The sequence below is a fragment of the Nansenia antarctica genome (genome assembly GCF_963989245.1).
Source record: "Nansenia antarctica genome assembly, chromosome: 18".
NCBI lineage: Eukaryota > Metazoa > Chordata > Actinopteri > Argentiniformes > Microstomatidae > Nansenia > Nansenia antarctica.
Genome location: NC_137691.1, coordinates 6,500,349 through 6,526,727, shown reverse-complemented (window position 1 = coordinate 6,526,727; position 26,379 = coordinate 6,500,349). Strand labels below are relative to the sequence as shown.

The 26,379-nt window shown below is 42.9% G+C and overlaps 3 protein-coding genes across 4 annotated transcripts; 2 read left to right on the top strand and 1 right to left on the bottom strand.

The window, feature by feature from the left end:
- The first annotated feature begins 293 nt into the window (after window positions 1-293).
- On the top strand, window positions 294-9,467 carry tegt (testis enhanced gene transcript (BAX inhibitor 1)). Of its 2 annotated transcripts, none has more exons than XM_080548186.1 (10): window positions 294-400; window positions 2,288-2,388; window positions 3,111-3,219; window positions 3,678-3,798; window positions 4,543-4,591; window positions 4,914-5,011; window positions 6,605-6,684; window positions 6,839-6,939; window positions 7,146-7,221; window positions 7,741-9,467. In XM_080548186.1, the coding sequence occupies exons 2-10, from the start codon at window positions 2,333-2,335 to the stop codon at window positions 7,768-7,770; spliced, it is 720 nt and encodes a 239-aa protein (XP_080404312.1). In that variant the 5' UTR covers window positions 294-400; window positions 2,288-2,332; the 3' UTR covers window positions 7,771-9,467. The 2 variants fall into 2 exon arrangements, with proteins under 2 accessions (XP_080404312.1, XP_080404313.1); XM_080548187.1 differs by lacking the exon at window positions 294-400 and adding an exon at window positions 1,545-1,670.
- Window positions 9,468-10,175: 708 nt separating this feature from the next.
- LOC308173523 (ly6/PLAUR domain-containing protein 1-like) lies at window positions 10,176-13,047 on the bottom strand (the record flags this gene model as incomplete). Its single annotated transcript, XM_080548551.1, has 3 exons — window positions 10,176-10,411; window positions 11,645-11,782; window positions 12,996-13,047. 3 exons carry the CDS (start codon window positions 13,045-13,047, stop codon window positions 10,176-10,178), a joined length of 426 nt encoding a protein of 141 aa, XP_080404677.1.
- A 2,822-nt stretch (window positions 13,048-15,869) lies between these two features.
- Window positions 15,870-26,379, top strand: LOC308173522 (kelch-like protein 10; the record flags this gene model as incomplete). Its single annotated transcript, XM_080548550.1, has 5 exons — window positions 15,870-16,015; window positions 24,429-24,918; window positions 25,033-25,650; window positions 25,771-25,920; window positions 26,008-26,379. 5 exons carry the CDS (start codon window positions 15,870-15,872, stop codon window positions 26,377-26,379), a joined length of 1,776 nt encoding a protein of 591 aa, XP_080404676.1.

The window sequence follows — 26,379 nt, the reverse complement described above, 5'->3', positions numbered from 1 at the left end:
TACAATTTCTCGGGTCACCTTTCTCGCCTACTTCTCAAAACGCATTCGGCCTATTTTCCTATTTTTCGGCCTATTTTGGGGGGGTGTCAGAGGCGAGGAGAGGAGAGAGGATGCAAGGAGGCGAGGAGAGAGGATGCAAGGAAGGAGGAGAGAGGATGCAAGGAGGCGAGGAGAGACTTTTGGGACGCGGCCGGGATTTGCAACTGTTGCGTTTGTGTTGCACTGTGGTTGCGACGGCCTGGGGGCGTGGCCAACAGCATGATGTAACTGCGCCTGCGCACTCACGCGTTATCAGACTGACTTTCAAGCATCAACAAGAAGGCTGGAAACTCTGAGGAAGACCAACAACCGTTTGCTGTCATTTACATCTCTGTCGCTGGGTGTGTTTTGGAAACATCGGGTAAGAGACTGTCCTTTCATTTAACTAACTAAGTATCTAGCCAGCACTGGGCTTAATGTTCTCAAATCCCAACAAGGAAACAACGAGAAGCTTCAAGAAGATAGCCATCTAGTTAGCAAAATGGCTGACTATCTATCAGCTACTGATTTAGCTAAACTATCCGTTCTTATTTGACTCCGAATTCGGTTGAACGGTTGCTTCTAATTGCTACAAATGTGTGACAACGAACAGGTCACCAACTTGCTTTAGCGACAGTTATAACCATGTTAAAGTCATGTGCTAAGCTAGTGTTAGCCTTGTTAACGTGTTGCGTTGCGCATTTCGCTAGCTAGCTAGCTGGTTAGCTGTCGTGTAGCAGGATAAGCAGGGCCTCTCTGGCCTGGGCTAGCCAAGTTGGCAAGCTAGCAACCTAGCTAACTAGCTAGCTGTTAACCAGCCGAGGGTTTCCAACAACAATAACAACAACAAGTCGTGAGTTTAGAATGATAAGGTTCTGTCTCCGTTTAGAATGATAAGGTTCTATCTCCGTTTAGAATGATAAGGTTCTATCTCCGTTTAGAATGATAAGGTTCTATCTCCGTTTAGAATGAGAAGGTTCTATCTCCGTTTAGAATGATAAGGTTCTATCTCCGTTTAGAATGATAAGGTTCTATCTCCGTTTAGAATGATAAGGTTCTATCTCCGTTTAGAATGATAAGGTTCTATCTCCGTTTAGAATGATAAGGTTCTATCTCCGTTTAGAATGATAAGGTTCTATCTCCGTTTAGAATGATAAGGTTCTATCTCCGTTTAGAATGATAAGGTTCTATCTCCGTTTAGAATGATAAGGTTCTATCTCCGTTTAGAATGAGAAGGTTCTATCTCCGTTCAGGGCAGTTCAGAGATATTGAGCGTCAAATGTTTTGTGAGATGGAACCTTTGTATTTTATGAATTACTAACTAAAAAATGTCAACATTTTAAAAATAACACCACACAGGCATTAATAAACACCTAATGGATCAGATTATGTAAAAAACTCAATTTTGACAAAATGGAGATAGAACCTTATAATTCTAACGTCACGATATGTCATGACAACTACATGACAACGCCCCCTGCTCGGAGGGAACTAAACGACTAGACATTTGCTGGTTAGTTGGCGAATATTAACTTGTGTTGCCTCAGTGTTTTGGGTCAAAGATGAGATGAGTCCAACAGGGAAGCACCAGGACCACCAGCCAGCCTGACGTACCAGCTTAGCTAGACTCTCACCGTGTTGGTAACTCACAGGTTAGCTAGCTAAGAAGTGTGTGTGTGTGTGTGTGTGTGTGTGTGTGTGTGTGTGTGTGTGTGTGTGTGTGTGTGTGTTACAGCAATGAGAAAGTGAGATAAAGGGTTTAGGGGTTTAGACTTGAACTTCAGTAGCATTGGTGAACTTTGGACATTCGTTGATTGACGTGATTTAGCTGAGCTCTGCTGCGTAGGGATGTTACGCAATGCAAGTAGGTGAATTCACAGCTACTTTTCTAACTGATATGGCCATGATGTTTGTGATCATCTCAGATACTAAAAAGGCATAATTGGGAGAGGGAGAAAGTCTGTTCCCACAAATGAAAGCTACAATTGGTCTATAAAGCACTGCTCGGTTAAATAAACCTATGTTTAATCAGTCGGCGCTACCCTAACCTTTCAGTTTCGGGTCTCTGACTATTCACGCGCCCATTATTATTATTATTATTTGAAATATAAATCCGGAGAGGTCCACATTTTCCCCACCCAAGATCTCTAAGCACACTGCATCTCAGCTTCTCTGTTCAGTATCTGCCATTTCAGGCCACACTTGAAAGTAAGCGATGAGGTTAATGTTTTGCTATAATAGGTAATTTTATGCATGTTTTTTATTTCAGGAAATCTTGCCCCTGTGGGAGAAGGTCTAACCAAGTGTTGTCAAAATGAACGTCTTTGATAGGAATATCAATTTTGACTCCCTCTGGAAATTTTCCCAAATGTAAGTATAATGGAGTTCTGTTATGCATTTCATGACCAGTTGTAGCCTAAGTATGTTGAGCAAAATCACTTTCACATTTCAGTCATGTTTTAAGATACATTGCTTCTTTTTACAATTACAGTTAGGGATGCACTGATGACGAAGTATTTAATGATCCTAAAACTGTTTCACCAGACCCTGTCATATATACAGAATTTAGCAGAGCATAGTTTGCAGTTTGCTCTACTTTTGTCGTCATCATCGCTTATCCTAAAATATCTCCTAACTGCTGACAGCTTCTCCTAGCAGTAGGCAGAGGAGGAGCAATTTTGTGTTGCCGTAAAGTGGTATCGGGAGCGGATGCATTGGAGTAGTTTTTACGAGTATGAGTACAGTATTGGGTACGAGTACTGTTACCGGTATCGGTGCATCCCTAATTACAATTCAGGACGAGCCAGACTTTTCATCAACCACAACCCGTCTGTTTAAATCTGTAAACCATTGGTGTCGTGCATGGTGCAGCACAGAGAATCGGTAAATAAGTTGAAGCAGACTGTCACAGATTACTCTGTGTACCTTGGCACTAATATGTCACCATATATGACTATTTACAGCGTTTCGTTGTCTGGTACTTGTACTCAGCAATGACAAAGTTTAATCTAATCTAATCTGTACAGTGTACAGATTGTCTGTCTAGTTGTACCCGTTTGTCATTCATTGTCCTTCCCCCTCTCTCACCATAGCTCCCGCTCCACCCAGCTGCACCTGAAGAATGTCTACTCCAGCCTTGCTCTGTGCATGCTGGTGGCCGCAGCTGGAGCCTATGTCCATGTCGTCACTAGGCTCTTCCAGGTAAGTGGCCGTAATCAGAATCAGAATTCTTTGCCAAGTCTATCTGCACATACAGGAAATTGACTTGGTGAGGTTGGTGCACAGGACATAAAGACAAAACAACAATATAATAAAAACAGCAATATATAAGCGAAAATTGTTTAAAGAAGACAATGACAAAAGGGGCAGTTGAACAATAATTATGTAGGCTGTAAATTATAGTAATGTAAAACTGTGTGTGTGTGTGTGTGTGTGTGTGTGTGTGTGTGTGTGTGTGTGTGTGGATCACTGAGGCACACTGTATGCCTGATGTCTTAAGGAGGTTTTCGCATAAGACATTTAAAAAATGATATCCACATGATGTCTGATTGATGATGAGAAGACTCCAATGGCAGTGGCACTAGAACTAGAACTGTTACTAAGCAACAGTATCGTGGTTGCATTCTAACTACGGTTACTGTGGGGTTTCTCTCCATAAGGGTGGGCTGATAACCATGCTGGGCTCTCTAGCCATGATGGCTTGGCTGGCCATGACCCCTCACTCTCCCCAGACTGAGAAGAAGAGGCTGGGCATCCTCGCCGGGTTTGCCTTCTTCACAGGTAATCTATAATATACAGGGTATCCGCGGTGTCTTGAAAAGTATTAAAAGTTGATAAATAAATGTTGGGAAAATCAAGACCCTTAATAAGTATTAAAAAGTCTTATCACGGTTTTATGAGGTCTTGAATTGTGTAGGTATTTTTCTGATTTAGACTCTCCAAAGAGTTTGAGTCCTAAAAACGTTTAGTAAAAGTTCGTGAATTTATTATTTTTATTCAAAAACAAAGATGAACCGGAGATTCTGTTGTATGATAGTGGTCTAGTCTAATGCAAACTAAAACTGTTAAGTTAAATGTGTCACTCATGTAAACGGTTACAGCTCGAAGTGGCGGTGAGGTCTGGAAAAATATTGACAAGGTCTTTAAAAAGTCTTAGAAAGGTGTTGAAACTAACCTCAAGATTCCTATACCCTGAATATAATAAATGCCATTTTGCTGACGCTTTTATCCAAAGCGGCTTACATTGTAGTGAGTGCATACATCTTTCAGTATAATATGGTCCCAGCAGGAATCAAACCCACCACCTAAAGTTGGTTGGCACAGTGCTCTACCAACTGAGTCACAGAGGACCATAGTCTCAGTTCATAGCTCACTCAGAAAGGAACAGGCGTGAAGTGTATATTTGTAGCAATTCCATGCTCACTAAACCAGTTTGATGTAGTGAAAGTGCAAATAATTTGTAGTTTAATTAATGAAATAGCTGTAAAAAAAGGGAGATGTCATGTTTTGTTTTTTTTGTTCCAGGTGTTGGTTTGGGCCCAACCATGGATTATGTCATCAGCATTAACCCAAGGTACTGTAAGATTATTCTTTTATTATTATTATTGCCATGCAATCAACTTGTTAGTCAATTATTGGAATTTGGTCCAATTTTTGGGCATATTCGGCGCCCCTGGAGCAATTAGGGGTGCTTTGCTCGAGACGAGGCTACAGACAAGCTCCCTCTTGAGGCGGGGATCAAACCAGAGACCTTCTGATTGCTAGCCAGCCTCTCTAACCTCTAGGCTACCACCGCCCCCCCAAGATGATGACCACAGTGTGTGTACTAATTCTGACTGAGGCGATAATCTCTTTGTAATGTTATCCTCTCTGTTCTCTTCTCCTCCCATGTCCAGCATCATCGTGACGGCCTTCCTGGGCACCTCCATCATCTTTGTCTGCTTCACGCTGAGCGCGCTCTATGCCCAGCGCAGGAGCTACCTCTTCCTCGGAGGTACGACCTCCAATTGTGTATCTTTGTGTTTTGTGCAAGCTATCTATTGATTAATAGAACAAAACAAAACACTACTGCTCATACAAAGGAAATATTGGCGCATGCACGCCACATGGAATCCATCTGATGTGACTGTGAGCCACAATGGTGGAAGATTAATGAATACTAACTGTGATGGTGAATGCAGCGTTCCCACGGGTCCTTGAAATCCTTGAAAGTTTGTGAATTTGAGAAAAAGAAATCAAGGTCTTAAACGTTTTTGTAAATAGACATGGGTCATTGAAAGTGCTTGAATTCCCCCCCCCTCTCTCTCTCTCTCTCTCTCTCTTTTTAATTGTTGTCTGTGAGCGGATAGTTCCTATTATATAAATTCTCATCTAGTTCTCTAGCAAACTATGCCGTGTTGGGTCCTTGAATTTGAGGGAATTGAGTCTTGAAAGTCCTTGCCGTGTTGGGTGCTTGAATTTGATGTTTCACAAGGTGTGGGAACCCTGGTATGCTTAGACATATGTGACAGCAGCTGGTGTAACCGGGAACAACTCGCCAATGCAATGGATTCGGTGAGTAATCCCAACTACTACCTAGTTAGAGTAGTGTAGTGGGGATTACTCAACAAATCCATTGCATTGCAATATTAGGCTTTGGTTTTCAAATGTATTTACACTTTTCAGAATAAAAGTGTGAACACTTTGATTGGTTACCGACTTGTTCCTGGTTTCACCAACAGCCGTCATACATGAATACTAACTGTGTTTATGAATATTAGGGGTGCAACGGTTCAGTTGGCCCACGGTTCGGTATGAACCTCGGTTTTTGGGTCACGATTTCGGTACGTGTTTTGTGCGTAAGGAGAAAAAAAAAATGCTGCCATTTATTTACAAACTGTTACTTTACTTTATTTTGCTTATACTTATGGAACTGTCAGACACAAGCCAGAATATGACTGGTATATGGTATAATATAAGAAATATAAATATATATAAACAAAAAACACTTTCAAATCTAAAAATAAATAAACACATTCAAATGTAAAAGTGCCTCTTAGCCTTGACTACTGGTATAGGAGAGGGAGAAATAAATGAAAAAGTGCACTTAAGCCTTGACAGCTGGTAGCCCATATATGCATTATGCGCATATACGACACGTGTGAAGCAATGCTTGCAGACAGTAACTTTTCTGTTCACTGTTTTCGTTCCCTCATCATTGTATTCAATGCCAAACCCGAGATGACCCCACACCGTAGATTTGTACGAATCCGGCGCTTCCTCAAACTGTTGCCTCTCAACCACATTCGTGTTCTCAACTCCGCTCGCCATGAACATACATTTGAACAAGTTACAGAAGCAACTGCGTTCCAGACAAACTCGACCTCCAACTTTGATTGCAACACAGCATAAACCGAAAATGCCACAATTCACTAGTGGGTATTGAACTGTGGATGAACCGTACCAGTATAAAACCGAGAACCGCTGCGCCCCTAATGAATATGTATGTTTATACATATACAGGATGGAACGTTAGAGTCGCCATCCAAAATATTTTCAAAATCTCTGTTCATCGGTTAGTGACGGCCGTTGTAACTCTGTCCTGCAGGTACGTTGATGTCCGGTCTGTCCATCCTCCTCCTGGTCTCCGTCCTCAACATGTTCCTGGGATCTGTAATGTTGTACAAGGTAAAGAGAAACACAATCCAACTATCCCTTCGATGCTTGCCTTGTTTTTACCTAGTATTACACTGCTGTCTGACATTGTTCTTTGTGCTCTGTGCTGGTTGGCAATTAACCAAGTGTTGTTTTTGTTTGTTTGTTTGTTTGTTTTTGGGTGCAGGCTCATGTGTACCTCGGCCTGGCCATAATGTGTGGATTTGTGCTGTTTGACACTCAACTCATCATTGAGAAGGCAGAGATGGGAGACAAGGACTACATTTGGTAAGGAACACACACACACATACATACATTCCCTGTGTTTCCAGCCCATGGCCTGGTGAAGACAGAAGGAGTTCGTTATCATTTGCTGCAGTATCATGGAATTGTTTATCTGAATAACTTGATTAACATGGCTGTTACTGTCCATTAGATTAGACCTGTGCTCCAATAAGAGTTTGAAATATATTTCTCTTTTTGCCCCACTGAAGGCACTCTGTGGATCTCTTCTTGGACTTCGTGACCATCTTCAGAAAGCTCATGGTTATTCTGGCCATGAATGAGAAGGTACAGTATTGCCACAGAATTGCGTGTCCGTGTCCTGTACATTGCACCTTCTATATGCTCATTGAATCATACGTCTGCATAGCTTCAATATAAACTGCCATATTTATAATGTACTGTCAATGAAAGTCAGTGTCTTAATGTCTACTTTTTACTGTTTATTTTTTTAAATATTTGTTTATTGATGATTTTCCATAACATAAAGTAGTGGGTCATACAAATGCATGAGCAGCCAGAGAGGTAATCAAGTGATACAACATCCATATATACCCACAGACGCATACAACAACAACAACAACAACAACAAAACAAAAAGAAGAAAAAAAAGGATGTAAAAAATAAATGAAATAAAGTAAAAGAGAAACCACACATAACAAACACACAGCACATAGCTTGGAGGTCCAGATATTGAAATAAATTGTCTGTATACCCTAAAACAAATAAGCAGTAGCCTAGTGTATAAGTGTCTTAATGTCTTTTTATTATAGCCTCATAGGAAATATCTTCTTTTTACTTTTGTAGGAGAAGAAGAAAGAAAAGAAAGCCAACTAATAAAGCAAAAGATCTGTGACCTGGAATGGCGTCAGGAGTGCTTCTTGGTGCATTCACATTGTCTGCTTCATTACTGTTATTTAGATCATATTTGATTTTGTACTTTGATATAATGTCTTGATTTTAGGAATCGGTTGGTTGGAATTTGATTTTTGGCTTTGATGTATTTGAGAATTGATGTAATGGTCTAGAAGCCCTGGTGTTGTCATTTTTGAAGAACTCCTGTTTTGAAAGGATGGGGTAGTTGTTTTGTGAACTAACACAGACTTTACTTGGACAGTTATCTTTGCGTTGTTAAAGAGTTAACAATAGTCATTGTCTTTGCTTTTTTCCCCTTTCATCTGAAAATGTAGGAAAGCAAAGCCTCAAATGATTTAAAAAATGCCACTGTTTATATACTAACTTGTAAAAAGTAACAGTTTCCATTCGTGAGACCTTTGCTCTCAACATATTGCGATGGTAACTGGTACACTAAACCGCAAGGGGGTTGTTGATACTTCTGTGAATATAACTTGTCCAGTGAGGTTAGCCGCCACTTATAAACACACCATATAATATTAATAGTCTCATAATGATGATCACTGGCTTTTGGCTCTGCAATTTATAATGCAGAACATGCTAGTTTATTTTTTATTTTTATGTACATGTTTTATTATCGTCATTAGTATAATTTACTTAAAATATTACTACTCTGCTATTATAGCACAATCCCTTTTCAAAACGGGGGTGCGTGTACCTCCCACGTTTAGTTTGTTCCCTTTAGGAGATGCTCTTGTACAGTTCTAGGAAGGAAATGACAGAACAGAAGTAAAACGAATGATTGTGTATCTTGATCCACCTTGTCCCACTCCCAGACCTCGCCCAGTTCCCATCTGTCCAACGCCCTACCATTTTGTTGTGAAGATTGCTGGTAGTGGTGTTGTCAGCTATGGTGTCAAGAAATTGATATTTACAAATTGACTTGTTATTGAGAAATGTGATGTATATTTTCCATATATTTCTTTGATGAAGATTGTGCTCCCTTTGTAAAAGTGCTTAAAACAATAGAGTTGATCAGTAGAGGAACAGGTGTTTCGTGTGCTAAGAATGTTATCTTAATATGAAGAAGTATACTATAAGGAAGAACTCATCCCACTCATCCTGCCCAGTGGCTGTTGTAACATGTTTATTTACAAGGTGCACTTAATGAGAAAGTATGGCGTTTCTGCCAAAGTCACACCATTCCACTTTTGAAGCACACAGAGATTTAGTTACCATAGTTACCATTCATAACTAGTTAGTAATACAGGATCCTTGCGTAAGGAGAGAGCTGTTCCGAATGCTTCATCCTTTATTTTAGGGGGCTTAAGACGCAGGGAAATAAAGTAACAAGTCTCTCCTGACACACATTACTATTCATGTTTTGAACCATGTTTGAATGAAATTAAACACATAATATTTTAAATCAACTTTCTTCCCTGCTATACATCCCACGGCTTTAATTTCTTAGAAGTGCCAATTACAGTACAAGTTTACTAAACTATCACTGATTGCTGCTCATCTGAGGATTTTCCTATTTCAAACATGAAATAACTGCATATCTTATATACTGTGAAGAAAAGTTTTTTTGTTGCTTTTCCAGGGATTGCTGTCGTAATTCTGCTGAATTAATGTAAGAATTTAAATTTGTTAAAATAAACTTTGATTAAGTCAATGAAGTCAGACGCCTTGCCTTCTTTTGCTGAACAGTGGATGTACAGTGAAAAACTTTCAAGAAAGAATCATATTGTCTAATGATGTTCAACAAGCTTATGTAATGTGTTCATCTCTCTTTAACACCATGATATGGGTCTGTCTGCCCCAATAGTGATCTTTTCACAATACTGAGCCGAACCAAGCTGTACTGTGCTGGCCTCAATGCATCCCCCATAGTTTTTGGAACTTTGCTTGCAGGATAATGTGAAAAGAAAATATCCGAGCTAGTACATGTAGCGTCAGAACTACATGTAGGGGCAGAACTGTATATGTCGGGTAGCTGAGTTTCTTTCTTTTTTTTAAGTGGGGCAGTCCCACTCATATTTTATTGGACAGATAGTAAAGACAGACAGGAAAGTAAGGAGAAGAAGGCATGTCAGGAGGGCATGGGCCGGATTCGCACCCATGCCGACAGGGACCACTGGACCACCCCAGGCCACAGTAGCTGAGTTTTTGATTGACAGGTGTTTCGTTGACGGGAGTAGCCGAGTTTTTGATTGACGGGTGGTAGCTTGCGCTAAAAGTGTGGCCCCCTTTAGTGGTTGTGGCCCTAAATAACCGCATAGACTCTGCTTATACCAGCGGCCAGCCCAGCTAAGAGTGTCTGGCAGCTCCAAGCAACTCCAACAACGTGACGTCACCTTCTAACCACTGTGTCCAATCCCACTTTGTCATTGCAGTGTTCCCATAGCGACAGTGATGATGATGATGAGGGTATAAGGGCTGACGGTGGGGTGGGAGGGAGGGGCCATGGAGATCTTGGGAGGCCGGGGTCCGTTGCAGAGCGGGGTGTTACAGCAGCTGATGCAGACAGAGCCCATTCGGCCGGGGACGCAGAAGGACTGGTAACCAGCAGACACGATCAGGCAGGTGGAGAAGGAGGCACAGGCCTTCCGGTAGGAAACACCTGAGAGAGGTAGAGGGAGAAGACTGTGAGGTGGCCAAGCGTTGGGTTAAAGATATAAAGCATTAACAAATTAAAACAACAAAAGTGTGTTGGAAAGGACCATGCGAAAAGATGTGTTATGGTTGCAATACGTCTGACTGTTTGGGTTAGGGTTAGGGTTAATTGAATGTGTCAATTGTATCTAAAGTGTCATGTTTTGCAAAAGTTGTCTGTTTTGTCAAATACATAAGATACATACATTGCCAAACAAACAGTTACAAGGGGTAGTGGTTGAAAATATTCCCCTATGAAATAGGATGCGACCCTGATACGTCATCAGTAGTATCCCATTTCATAGGGGAATATTTTCAACTACTACCCCTTATAATTCTGTTCCGAGGGGCAAGCCGAAGACCAAGTGGCACTCCAAAACGAGGGGTAGGGGTAAACATTAGAAATGGGATTGGGCCTTGGACAGAGCAAAAGGCCCAATCCCATTTATCTTTTTTACCCCTACCCCTAGTTTTGGTGCGCCACTCACTTTCCAACCCTGAAACGTTACCAGTAGTATCATAGAAAAGCAAGGACACCCGCGATTCAGTCACAACTTAAGTGCTCACGCTATCAATCGCTCAAACAAGTCATCAAATAAAAAAGAACAATGCTTCATTATCAGGCCAGTTCATGACAGAATAGCGATGCTCTGTAGGCAAGCAACCCGTGCTCATACCCTGTCAGTCTGCACTGATATTAGGAAATGCAACAACTTCGCGGCTGAAATCAAAGGGGGGAAATGCTACATGGAAATATGTCAAGGCCTGTCATGCACAAATCAGCCTAAAAACATTGTTGTAATGTTAGATAGATAGCTAGAGACACCGGCATACTAGCGATTTTTTCCATTATGCTTGTTATAAGTAAAAGGTTAAACTAAACTTAAACTAAGATAATACAATGGTTATCATAATTTAAAAAAAAATCATTATTAACGAAGAAAATAATTACATTGCTTGTGCGTTTGCCACTATCTTGCCAATGATTCGCAAGGCATTCTGGGATTTCGCATAGCACTCCGTTTGGAACTCCGTTTGGAGTGTGCATCTAAAAAAACTCAGTTTGGAGGCCTACCACTTGGCCCTACCCCTACATGTCAACAAGAATTGGGACACCCCTACTGTACATTTGAAAGCTCAAAATGGAGGAGTAGGGCTAAGAATTGTGAATTGGAATTGTGCCAAAGTCAGCCAAGCTCACCATTCTCTCCCACTATCACCTCCTTCTGACAGGCATTCTGGATGTTTGCTGTGCAGTTGACGATGAACTTGGGAGCTGAGCAGTCGTTGTCCAATAACGTCTCTTCACAGTGGTAACACTGCATCTGCAACGGCCAGACTTGGACACACACACACACACACACACACACATTCATTCAATCATTTGTATGTTAATAATAACAGAATTACAATACACAGAGGCACATTCATGTTTCCAAGCAACATTTCACAATGCAGAGATTGTCTTCTATCCATAGTACTTTGATTGAAAGCATTATGGTGGACGTGGTCTTTGCTGCTATAGGAGAGCTTTGGTTAATTCACATTTTTAAAACATCCCTCAGTCATGAATATTCGATGAGGGTAATGTACAGGGAACCCATAGGGCAATTATTGACATCTTTCATTGCCTCTACTGAGATAAACAAAATCAGTGCAGAATATCCGAGAGGGGGCGCCATTCCCTTCACTGCCCTCCCGTCCTTAACTGACCATTGCAAGAACCGACGCATCTAACATTCAGTGCCTCTTTTTTTTTTTTTTTTTAAAGCATCAGCGTCAGTTCAACAGACTCGGGTGAAATCCACTGAAATTATTGCAATCATAACTTTATCGTCCATTTCAACAGCTCTCTCTTATGAACCCGGCTGCCACAGCAGTGATAATATAATTATAATCTTATGCAATATGGGGGTCATTATCTGATGCACCTTCAAGTGTGGTGGTGTCCAATCACAGCCACCAATAAATCATTGGAAAAAAAAATCCATGACCAACTCAAACTTGTTGTCTTATCGGTAATCATTTGAGTCAGCTTGCTGCCTAAACTGTCCAATAAAGGCGCAGCAGATTCGTGTGGAATTGATTAGTGGCGATTCCTCTGGGCAGCATGTAACACATATCCGTTCTCTGATCTAACGGATTGTTAAACATTTTTTTGGGCATCACTTGTAAAACACAACACGCCTATCTCCATTATATCTACAATATGCTGTTGAATATATAGGTACAATCTGGAATATGTACTGCTGTTCAATAACCATTTAAATTAACGATAGCCTATATATACACACATCGATTGGATTTGGAATATAACTTAAATGCGTAATAAATATAACCGAAAACAGAAAACAAACTCCATTGTTTGTGAACAGGGTCAAGATATTCAAGAACTGATATCACAGGAGGCAATGGAATCGTCCGGTGAAAAAACACCAATGCGTAATTGCGCACAGCTGAATGTAGTAGGCGATAAAGAATAGACGACGAGTAAAAATGCCTACTTGACATTTCCAAAGTTGAAGACAAACAATACAAAATAGGAAAGATACCTGAGCAGAGGACGCATCCACACAACGAAACGAGGAGAACAAACAATTGCATTTTCCATAAACTCCATCAAAAGAGGATGATGTCACCTAAAACGATACAGGTATAAAGTCCAAAGCATTTACTTTAATCTTCTTCTGTTGAAGCAGCAATATCTTACTAACATCACCCAGTTAGGTTACTCCAGTAAGCGCCAAGTGAATGGGTAGAAGGGCATCCTGCTCCTGCGTCTCCTAACTTTGATGCTCTGACGGGCACGCGCAGAGTCAATCCGCGTGTGACGGGGACGCGCGCCGATTCCGTGGTGTTAGTCAGAACCAAGATACTTAAATAAATGAAAAACAACTTTGTCAATGAGAAGACTCGGAGTAAATATCAGGAACATGCATTCATCCACTGCTAGACTCTCAAATAACAACTGTCATGTGTTTCTTACTAAGAAAAGGCGCATTGAAGATGTATCTCATATGCAATTGATTCCAATACCCAGATGTGGTGTCCTGTCCATAGTAGTGTCTGTCTACCCACTACAGGAACAACATTAAACAATGGATTTTAGTCAGTCTGACAACCACTCACATAGGAGTTCAAACGTTGTACATTATGGGGTTAGTTAGGCCTAATTTGAGACGGAGATAAAGTAAAATCGGACTCATATTAAGAATACCATTGGTCCCCTCACTCACCATTGTTCCTCTGGGGCTATAATTCTTTCTGGCACACATTTAATCTTCAGGCAGGAGAATTCATGTTTCTCTCGTGATTAGAAATCTATGGGGAAGGCGTTCAGTGTGTTTAGTTGATTTATGTGATCAAAATAACACTCAGCTGTGTTCGGGGCGTGCCTATAGCTGCATTTGGAGTGAAAGCGCATGGTGAGAGAGTGAGGAGGGTATAGATCGCGAATGCTAGCAACGCCACGAGTGGGCTCTTACAAAATGCACCAAAACATAGAACTCAAACAACATATGTAATAAGTTACCTGCACAATGGGTCATCAAATAAACAAAACAATTGGCATGAATCTCTGGTCCGCCTGCAGCAGCTATTGTCCCTTCTGCTCAGGCTCACAACATTCACCACAACATACTACATACAATTATTAATTATTAATATTAAAAATAAAACTGTTCAATAAATCAAAAATGTTGTTTACCTATTCGATGCATAAATCGCGCCAGAATCTCGCCGACTTCCGAGGTCATTTTAAGCAAAAGTATTTTCAGGGATAATAGCCATGGGTGTGCAAAGGACAAGTTGATAGGACACTCGTAGCCACTATGGCGAAGTGTTTCTTTGACTGAAGTGACTGGCGAATTCTCAAAATGGCTTCATGTGATTGTTTTTTGTTAAATAAATAAAATAAATATAAATATTGCTTTTTTAAATCTCTCTCTCTTCTCACAAATTATTGGGGAGGCCAGGCCTCCTCCACCTCTATGGAGGAGCCTCCACTGATACACACACACACACGCACGCACACGCACGCACGCACGCACGCACACACACACACACACACACACACACACACACACACACACACACACACACACACACACACACACACACACACACACACACACACACACACACACACAGTCACACACACTCTTTGCACAGTAGCCCATGTCTCTTCATGTCAGTACATTCCAATGACATAAACACCAAAACATAATGAAATGTTTTATTGTTTCTTTGTTGTATGCTGCTGTTTTCCCTTTCTTTCCTTTTCTAAGCAGACAAAGGTTTTACATTAAAATATGAAATACCCCCCCAAATCTATAAATAAAACATCACAGGTTGGACAGTAATGTTTGACAGCTGTCGTTTCATGAATCATTTACATGAGTAGAAAAAAACAATGCAAAACAAAAGAGAAGCTTACATAACTTACAGACACATAGTCATTTGCCATTTTCATTTTCAGTTACGGTAAAAACAAAAAGACTCATGTTTGTACGTCATCCCAGTGTTCAAGCAACATGGTCCTTCTCTCACTGTCAGATGGCAACACGACATATTTACAAACACGAAACTGATTAGCTACCGTATCTGACAAGACTGTCCTGTAGTTGTTCATGTGACTGTTTTAGTGTTTTAGTTTGTCTTTCTATGTGTCTAAATAATAATGTGTCCGGCTAGAATCTGGCTAGCTAACATTAGTGTAAGACAGTCAAGGCTCAGAACATTTTGATCTTTGTGGTTTCTGGTCGGCCACCCCATTTAACGTGTATTGTAGTCCTTCATTGAAAAACAAGGACATTAATACACTTACATAATTTGATAGAGGATCAAACGATCTCTTTGGAGAGCAACTAAAGATGTAAATACCAGACAACCTAAATACTTGCTTAAATTGAGGACGGACATGTATGTGTTTGAATATTATCTTCCCTGTACCACAAAAGCAGTAATAAAGGTTCCTACCTAATTTGTCACCTGATGGAGCAGATACACAATAAATTCTTTATGCGATTTTTTTGTTGCTATAATGGCAAAATATATACAACAAAAGTCAATATGGTTTAAATGATGCTGTCATTTCACACAGGGCACCCTCAAAAACGAGATGATGATGATGATGATGATGAAGAAGAAGAACATTAATATTTTTTTATGATGGTGTCAGCTTATTATGAAAATGGTATCTGAGACATTCTAATTTTGTATCACTCACTGTGATGTAATAATGCACAATTCTAGAACATGGTTACCACATGTAAGGGGAATGAAGGTTCACATTCATTGCTCAGAAGAATAGTTGCAGTGTGCCACAAAAAGTCTCTCTCTTGCCCCAAAAGTGGATATTAAAGATATTCAACACAAGAATGAATGAACTGGAAGAGGGGTCCACCTCTACATTTCAGAGATGCAACATGGAGAGAAAAATGAGTTCCATGGCCTGTACAATATTTAATGAGCTACGACTGGAAGGAAAATTCTGTGACGTGGTGATTAAAGTCAATGGCATCGAATTCAACGCACACAAGACTATCCTTTGCGGCTGCAGTCCATATTTCCGGTGAGTGTCTTAACTTGGGGGGGTAGCCATGATGGATGGCAGGGATTCACTTGGCATGGATCCAAAGGATAATCAGAAGAAAATAGCCAGATCCTACAAGAGCTTACACATTGTTCTTTGTGGCAGCAATGATACATTCTATAAAAGATACAACTATTGATTCATAATATTTGTGTACCCCTCTTTATATTGTCATATAATTGCAGAGGGTGTTTATTATATTGCTGTACTATATTGAAAAGAGTGTTGAGAAACTTTGGTACAGTATATGGATGAGTCCTGACCATCATATCCCTCCTCTCTAAACCCTGACCCACAGAGCTCTCTTCACAAGTGGCTGGAGCAACTTAGAAAAGCGGGTGTACGATATTCCTGGTGTGTCACCGGACATGATGCGTCTCATTATTGAGTATGCCTACACACGCTCTGTGCCTGTCACTGACGAGAATGCGCAGCAGCTTCTGGTGGCTGCAGACCAGTTCTCTGTCATGGGCGTTGTGCGAGCCTGCAGTGACTACCTAGAGGCCCAGCTGTGCCCGGAGAACTGCATTGGGATCTGTACGTTTGCAGACTTCTACTCCTGCCCGGAGCTCAGGCGCAGGTCCTCTCTCTTCATCCTGCATCACTTTAAGGAGATGGTGCGTAGCTCCGAGGAGTTCCTGGAACTCTCGCCGTGGCAGTTTCGTGACATCATTGAGAAGGACGACCTGAACGTGAAGCAGGAAGATGTAGTGTTTGAGGCCATCCTGCACTGGATTGGCCATTCTCCTCAAGACCGCAAAGCCCAGATCTCGGTGCTGTTGCCTAAGGTGACTGAGAGTCGGACAACACACGTAACACGTAAATGTTTGATTCATTTCATGAAGGTGTATCGGCGGCTGCCGACTGCATTCTGTGTCCATATCTGTCTGTGTCTGTTTGCTTAGGTACGCATGGCCTTGATGACAGTGGACTACTTCATGGACAGTGTGAAGAATAATCCACTGGTGAGAGCCAATGCTGACTGCAGGCCCATCATCATCGACGCACTGAAGGCCATGTATGACCTGACCATGAATGGGCCCTCCAGCTCTGACTTCGGCAACCCTCTGACCCGCCCTCGCCTGCCCTATGCCATCTTACTGGCCATCGGTGGTTGGAGTGGTGGCAGCCCCACCAATGGCATTGAGGCGTATGATGCACGGGCTGACCGATGGGTCAATGTGACTCGAGAGGAGGAGAGCGCACGGGCCTACCACGGTGCTGCCTACCTCAATGGCTTTGTGTACTGCGTGGGAGGCTTTGACGGGGTTGACTACTTCAACAGTGTGCGCAAGTTCAACCCAGTCACACACACTTGGCACCAAGTGGCACCCATGCACTCACGGCGCGGCTACGTCAGTGTGGCTGTGCTGGGTGGCTGCATCTACGCCATGGGCGGCTTTGATGGCTATGTGCGAGTCAACACTGCTGAGCGCTATGAGCCTGAGACCAACCAGTGGACACTCATCTCACCCATGCATGAGCAGAGAAGTGATGCCAGTGCCACCACACTTTTTGGAAAGGTAAGTGGAACAGAGGAATAGGTAAGACTAACTGTACCTGGAACACAACTTGATAACTATTGTACAATGAATCTATTAAAAAGCCAGGATGGATGAATTTACGAGTTGCCTTAATTCTAGGTATACATATGTGGTGGTTTCGATGGGAATGAGTGCCTGTTCACAGCAGAGTGCTTCAACCCTGAGACCAACCAATGGACTCTGATCGCCCCCATGACAAGCCAACGGAGTGGGGTGGGGGTCATCGCCTATGGGGAGCAGGTCTATGCGGTGAGACCTACATAAAAATACACAATAAATCTATGCTCAAGTTCTGATATACTGTTATTGACCCACATTTCTCCTATCCTCTCTTAGGTGGGCGGCTTTGATGGAGCCAACCGTCTGCGAAACGCAGAGTGCTACAATCCCCAGACCAACACCTGGCGCGCAGTTCCCACCATGTTCACCCCACGGAGCAACTTTGGCATCGAGGTGGTGGATGATCTTCTGTTTGTGGTGGGCGGCTTCAATGGCTTCACCACCACCTTCAATGCGGAGTGCTACGATGAGAAGACAGATGAGTGGTATGACGCCGATGACATGGGCATCTTCCGCAGTGCCGTTAGCTGCTGTGTGGTGCACGGACTGCCCAATGTGCTCGAGTATGCTGCCCCGCGAGATACCCTGCAGAACCCCCGGGAGGAGCTCAAACTGTCCACCTCCAATACCAGCATCCTTACTGTCTGACACCATATCTACCCACCATTACCCCCCATCCCTACATGGGGACCAGTCCTGCCCACTGCAGTCCACCTGGGCAGAGACAGAAACTATCCAAATAAATCCTTCAAGTGCCCATGGAAATCACATAACATTTCTGTCTTTCTTATTGCTTCTATCAGGCCGGGTGGTACAATTATTTTTCTACAATGAACGTATAAGGGAGACTTTAATTGAATGCTAGTTTGCAATCATGTCTTAACTTTGCTGGGCGCTTAGCCCATGCCCATTAATGTCCATCAATACGTGTATCTCTGACGTCTACATGTAAATACCTTCCAAACAAAAGACAAATGATATAAGCACGCAAACACACACACGTACGCACGCACACACACACACACACACACACACACACACACACACACACACACACACACTTACATACACACCAGTGGAGGCTGGTGACTTCCAGAATTGAGGAGGCCAATTTTTTTCCGCTTGCTCGCGATGGAATGTTCCCTGTTCTTCTTATCTGTCTTTGTTAAAAATTATTAATTTGTGTTTGGCGGTACTGAAGGGATTGGGACACTCTCAGGATGGTGGATGAAGCAGCTTTTATTGCCTGCACAATGGGTCATCAAATAAACAAAACAATTGGCATGAATCTCTGGTCCGCCTGCAGCAGCTATTGTCCCTTCTGCTCAGGCTCACAACATTCACCACAACATACTACATACAATCAATGACATGTCAAAAGCACTCAAACACTATGTCAATCAGACACACAACATACAATTCAGAACAATACTTCATCCATTTCTAATATTTATCCTGCAGAACAGCACTCATACACTCATGTGGCGGAAAAAGGTACTACATGTGGAATGCAACATGACGTTAATGAATGAATGGACTTTATTGTCATTGCTACAGTACAGGTACCAAACAACGAAATTTAGGAGGGGTGGCTCCCCTGGTGTTAGGAAAGGGAAAAAAAACACTTTAAAAAAAAATCACAAGAAGGGAAGGAGCTGGTTTACATAAATAAAGGCTATGTACACTATCCACTGTACTATACTGTACAGATAGACGACTAGGGTTGTCATATTGCACAATAGTATTGTTTCACATTTATTTAAAGTGTCACAGTTTGCAGGCTTGAAATGTACATGTTTGTGCCTCAGCACTACACCTGATTTTTTCAGTCCAGCAGCTGCCATACAATCCGTCCAGACTGTCCAGGGCCCAGAACTTAGGTCTTTGCTGTGTTCAGGGCCTGGACGGCCCTGTGGTAGAAGCTGTTCTTCAGTCTGTTTGTCTTTGCGGCCATGGTCCTGAACCGCCTTTTCGAGGGCAGCCTGGTAAAGTGTTCGTACCCAGGGTGGGTCGGGTCCCTGGAGATCTTGGAGGCCTTCCTGAGACAGCGTGTGTTGTACAGCTCTTCCAGAGAGGGGAGGGGGGCGCCGGTGATCTTCTGTGCTGTTCTCACGACTCTCTGTAGCGCATTTCTCTCCGCTGTTGTGCAGCTGGAGAACCAGTTGCAGATGCCGTAGGTGAGGATGCTCTCCACTGCGCCGCGGTAGAAGGTCACCAGTATCTCCTGCTTGCTGTGTTCCTTCCTGAGGACTCTCAGGGTGTATAGCCGCTGTTGTGCCCTCTTGATGGTGCCTTTTGTGTTGTCCTTCCAGGTCAGGTCATCCTGCATGTGCATCCCCAGGAATCGGAGGGTTGAGACTCTCTCCACGCTCTCTCCGTCGATGAGCAGGGGCTGGATCTCGGACTTTTTCCTCCTGAAGTCTACGATGATTTCCTGGGTCTTTGACTTGTTCAGCAGCAGGTTGTTAACCTTGCACAGCTTGCTCAGTTGCTCTACCTCATCCCTGTACGCCGCCTCGTCCCCCCCCCGAGATGCATCCCACCACGGTGGTGTCGTCTGCAAACTTTACGATGGAGTTGCTGGGGTGGACGGGGGTGAAGTCGTAGGTGTAGAGGTTGTAGAGGATGGGGCTTAGCACGCAGCCCTGGGGGGACCCAGTGCTGAGTCTGAGGGCTGTGGAGGTGTGGGGGCCCACCCGCACCCTCTGGGGGCGGTCGGTCAGGAAGTCCTTGATCCACGCACATATAGAGTGTGATAGACCCAGGTCTAGTAGTTTGGTCACTAGCCTGTCTGGAAGGATGGTGTTGAAGGCGGAGCTGAAGTCCACGAAGAGCAGTCTCGCGTAGCTGTTTCCCCTCTCCAGGTGGGATAGAGTGGCGTGGAGAGTCGTCGCGATGGCGTCCTCTGTGGACCTGTGGGCTCTGTAGGCGAACTGGTATGGATCCAGGTTGGGAGGGAGGCGTGTGAGTATGTGGGCCCGGACTAGTTTCTCGAAGCACTTCATGATGATTGGTGTGAGTGCCACCGGGCGGTAGTCGTTTAGGCAGCTCACCGTGCTTTTCTTCGGGACTGGGATGATAGTTGAGGTTTTCAGGCAGGGTGGGTTACTGACTAGCCATGCCCTAGGCCCCTCCCGTTTCTGATAATCAGCAGAGCGGACATAAACTCACACCGTAGCCTATAAATAGGTATAAGTAAATAGCGGTATTGTTTTTCACCGTTAGGTTATTCATTTGTATGCCTTTGCTCAGGCTCTTGGTTTTCCCTGCTCTCCCGGGCGCCTGGGAGATCAGGCCTGCATGTTTGTGAAGCCATGCTGAAAATATATACGCTCTTACATCGGTTTGTATCTGCGAGGAAATATTCATTGCTCTACAGCAGACCTGGGCATTGTACGGCCCCCGGGCCGCATGTGGCCCTATGGCTGTCCCTGGCCGGCCCTGTGTGAGGTCCAAAAACCCCCCAACAGTTTAGAAATAACATGTAAATAAGTGTAGGCAATGCGTCCAGTACAATTGCATTGCTTTTATTTTGAAGGCGACAATTTTATTTTCAATTTACGTATGTGCCTGCGTGACTATGTTATGGCGCTTTTCCACTACCGTGCCGTACCGCGTGAGGCCGGTTTGTTTTGCTTTCTCCACTGCCAACCAAACCGGGCCGAGCCGTTTTAGTTCTCGTTTCAGAGGGGTAGCGAGAGGTACTTTTTGCCAGGCTGTGTGTGACGTGTGACTCTGCAGACCGTTGATTGGTCAATGGAAATCGTCACAACATCGTCATCCCATGTTCAGAGTTCAACCTTAACCGCCAGTTTTTAAATACCACAACAGATTTCGCTCTTGGAAAATTTCACTTACTGTTTCTGTAATAACTTATTAATAAAGATTAGAAAAATTATGATAACCATCTTATTATCTTAGTTTAATGTCATTTCAATGCATCATAGAACTTTTATTTACAACAAGCATAACCAAAAAATTATGGCGATGTGCTGTGCCTATGCTAGACATCGGTGTGTGTGCACTGTGTTTATATCACATAATGTACATTTGATAAGTAAAGGTAAGCTAGCTAAGTAAGTAATCTAGCTAACTATGATTGGAAACAAAGTACTATCCAGTTAGAATTATAGAAGATCTAGTTGTGTTTTCCTGCTGGTCCCGCTGCCTGGGTTTGAACAGTTGGTAACTACAACATCTACATTAACGCTACATTATAACTTTGCATCCTCTGAAAAAAAAGGGTGGGATGTAAGTATCTTTCGCAAAAGCAGCATTTAAATAGTTTAGTTTATGTTCAACTGGAAAAGGTAGTGAACAGAAGTTTGTGTTTTGACTCTGCTGGGAGTTAGTTAAAAATTCTGAAAAAAGTCCTAAAAAAAAGTTTCAGAATAAAAGTCCTAAAAAAAGTTTCAGAACAAAAGTCCTAAAAAAAAGGTTTCAAAATAAAAGTCCTAAAAAAAGTTTCTGAATAAAAGTCCTAAATTTTTTACATTCAGAATAAAAGTCCTAAAAAAAAAGTTTCTAAATAAAAGTCCTAAACTGACTGAAGTGACTGGCGAATTCTCAAAATGGCTTCATGTGATTGGACGAACAAAATGTCAATCTTTCAGCCCTGGACTCAATGCATGGTGAGGCCAGGCCTCCCTTGCCCACCCATTTTCAGTGATTTGGCCAATCACATATTGCCATGAAAAAAATGGCATTACATTGACTTCTATGAGAAACCACTTTCCTGGGGGAGGCCTGGCCTCCCTCAATACAAACGGATAGGGATTCTGGCCTGTAGGTGCTTTACAATTGCAATATTGGGTTTTAGCCATGGAAAAATTCTGATTTATGAACAAAACGGAAATAATATTAATATAAAAAAATAAAAAAAATGTTTTTTGTTAAATAAATAAATAAATAAAATAAATATAATTATTGCTTTTTTAAATCTCTCTCTCTTCTCTCAAATTATTGGGGAGGCCAGGCCTCCTCCACCTCTATGGAGGAGCCTCCACTGATACACACACACACACACACACACACACACACACACACACACACACACACACACACACACACAAACTCTTTGCACAGTAGCCTATGTCTCTTCATGTCAGTACATTCCAATGACATAAACACCAAAACATAATGAAATGTTTTATTGTTTCTTTGTTGTATGCTGCTGTTTTCCCTTTCTTTCCTTTTCTAAGCAGACAAAGGTTTTACATTAAAATATGAAATACCCCCCCAAATCTATAAATAAAACATCACAGGTTGGACAGTAATGTTTGACAGCTGTCGTTTCATGAATCATTTACATGAGTAGAAAAAAACAATGCAAAACAAAAGAGAAGCTTACATAACTTACAGACACATACAGTCATTTGCAATTTTCATTTTCAGTTACGGTAAAAACAAAAAGACTCATGTTTGTACGTCATCCCAGTGTTCAAGCAACATGGTCCTTCTCTCACTGACAGATGGCAACACGACATATTTACAAACACGAAACTGATCAGCTACCGTATCTGACAAGACTGTCCTGTAGTTGTTCATGTGACTGTTTTAGTCTTTTAGTTTGTCTTTCTATGTGTCTAAATAATGTGTCTAGCTAGAATATGGCTAGCTAACATTAGTGTAAGACAGTCAAGGCTCAGAACATTTTGATCTTTGTGGTTTCTGGTCGGCCACCCCATTTAATGTGTATTGTAGTCCTTCATTGAAAAACAAGGACATTAATACACTTACATAATTTGATAGAGGATCAAACGATCTCTTTGGAGAGCAACTAAAGATGTAAACACCAGACAACCTCAATACTTGCTTAAATTGAGGAGGGACATGTATGTGTTTGAATATTATCTTCCCTGTACCACAAAAGCAGTAATAAAGGTTCCTACCTAATTTGTCACCTGATGGAGCAGATACACAATAAATTCTTTATGCGATTTTGTTGTTGTTATAATGGCAAAATATATACAACAAAAGTCAATATGGTTTAAATGATGCTGTCATTTCACACAGGGCACCCTCAAAAACGAGATGATGATGAGGAAGAAGAAGAAGAACATTAATATTTTTTTATGATGGTGTCAGCTTATTATGAAAATGGTATCTGAGACATTCTAATTTTGTATCACTCACTGTGATGTAATAATGCACAATTCTAGAACATGGTTACCACATGTAAGGGGAATGAAGGTTCACATTCATTGCTCAGAAGAATAGTTGCAGTGTGCCACCTCTTTCCCAAAAAGTGGATATTAAAGATATTCAACACAAGAATGAATAAACTGGAAGAGGGGTCCACCTCTACATTTCAGAGATGCAACATGGAGAGAAAAATGAGTTCCATGGCCTGTACAATATTTAATGAGCTACGACTGGAAGGAACATTCTGTGACGTGGTGATTAAAGTCAATGGCATCGAATTCAACGCACACAAGACTATCCTTTGCGGCTGCAGTCCGTATTTCCGGTGAGTGTCTTAACTTGGGGGGGTAGCCATGATGGATGGCAGGGATTCACTTGGCATGGATCCAAAGGATAATCAGAAGAAAATAGCCAGATCCTACAAGAGCTTACACATTGTTCTTTGTGGCAGCAATGATACATTCTATAAAAGATACAACTATTGATTCATAATATTTGTGTACCCCTCTTTATATTGTCATATAATTGCAGAGGGTGTTTATTATATTGCTGTACTATATTGAAAAGAGTATTGAGAAACTTTGGTACAGTATATGGATGAGTCCTGACCATCATATCCCTCCTCTCTAAACCCTGACCCACAGAGCTCTCTTCACAAGTGGCTGGAACAACTTAGAAAAGCGGGTGTACGACATTCCTGGTGTGTCACCGGACATGATGCGTCTCATTATTGAGTATGCCTACACACGCTCTGTGCCTGTCACTGACGAGAATGCGCAGCAGCTTCTGGTGGCTGCAGACCAGTTCTCTGTCATGGGCGTTGTGCGAGCCTGCAGTGACTACCTAGAGGCCCAGCTGTGCCCGGAGAACTGCATTGGGATCTGTACGTTTGCAGACTTCTACTCCTGCCATGAGCTCAGGCGCAGGTCCTCTCTCTTCATCCTGCATCACTTTGAGGAGATGGTGCGTAGCTCCGAGGAGTTCCTGGAACTCTCGCCGTGGCAGTTTCGTGACATCATTGAGAAGGACGACCTGAACGTGAAGCAGGAAGATGTAGTGTTTGAGGCCATCCTGCGCTGGATTGGCCATTCTCCTCAAGACCGCGAAGCCCAGATCTCGGTGCTGTTGCCTAAGGTGACTGAGAGTCGGACAACACACGTAACACGTAAATGTTTGATGCATTTCATGAAGGTGTATCGGCTGCCGACTGCATTCCGTGTCCATATCTGTCTGTGTCTGTTTGCTTAGGTACGCATGGCCTTGATGACAGCGGACTACTTCATGAACAATGTGAAGAATAATCCACTGGTGAGAGCCAATGCTGACTGCAGGCCCATCATCATCGACGCACTGAAGGCCATGTATGACCTGACCATGAATGGGCCCTCCAGCTCTGACTTCGGCAACCCTCTGATCCGCCCTCGCCTGCCCTATGCCATCTTACTGGCCATCGGTGGTTGGAGTGCTGGCAGCCCCACCAATGGCATTGAGGCGTATGATGCACGGGCTGACCGATGGGTCAATGTGACTCGAGAGGAGGAGAGCGCACGGGCCTACCACGGTGCTGCCTACCTCAATGGCTTTGTGTACTGCGTGGGAGGCTTTGACGGCGTTGACTACTTCAACAGTGTGCGCAAGTTCAACCCAGTCACACACACTTGGCACCAAGTGGCACCCATGCACTCACGGCGCTGCTACGTCAGTGTGGCTGTGCTGGGTGGCTGCATCTACGCCATGGGCGGCTTTGATGGCTATGTGCGACTCAACACTGCTGAGCGCTATGAGCCTGAGACCAACCAGTGGACACTCATCTCACCCATGCATGAGCAGAGAAGTGATGCCAGTGCCACCACACTTTTTGGAAAGGTAAGTGGAACAGAGGAATAGGTAAGACTAACTGTACCTGGAACACAACTTGATAACTATTGTACAATGAATCTATTAAAAAGCCAGGATGGATGAATTTACGAGTTGCCTTAATTCTAGGTATACATATGTGGTGGTTTCGATGGGAATGAGTGCCTGTTCACAGCAGAGTACTTCAACCCTGAGACCAACCAATGGACTCTGATCGCCCCCATGACAAGCCGACGCAGTGGGGTGGGGGTCATCGCCTATGGGAAGCAGGTCTATGCGGTGAGACCTACATAAAAATACACAATAAATCTATGCTCAAGTTCTGATATACTGTTATTGACCCACATTTCTCCTATCCTCTCTTAGGTGGGCGGCTTTGATGGAGACAACCGTCTGCGAAACGCAGAGTGCTACAATCCCCAGACCAACACCTGGCGCGCAGTCCCCACCATGTTCACCCCACGGAGCAACTTTGGCATCGAGGTGGTGGATGATCTTCTGTTTGTGGTGGGCGGCTTCAATGGCTTCACCACCACCTTCAATGCGGAATGCTACGATGAGAAGACAGATGAGTGGTATGACGCCGATGACATGGGCATCTTCCGCAGTGCCGTTAGCTGCTGTGTGGTGCACGGACTGCCCAATGTGCTCGAGTATGCTGCCCCGCGAGATACCCTGCAGAACCCCCGGGAGGAGCTCAAACTGTCCACCTCCAATAGCAGCATCCTTACTGTCTGA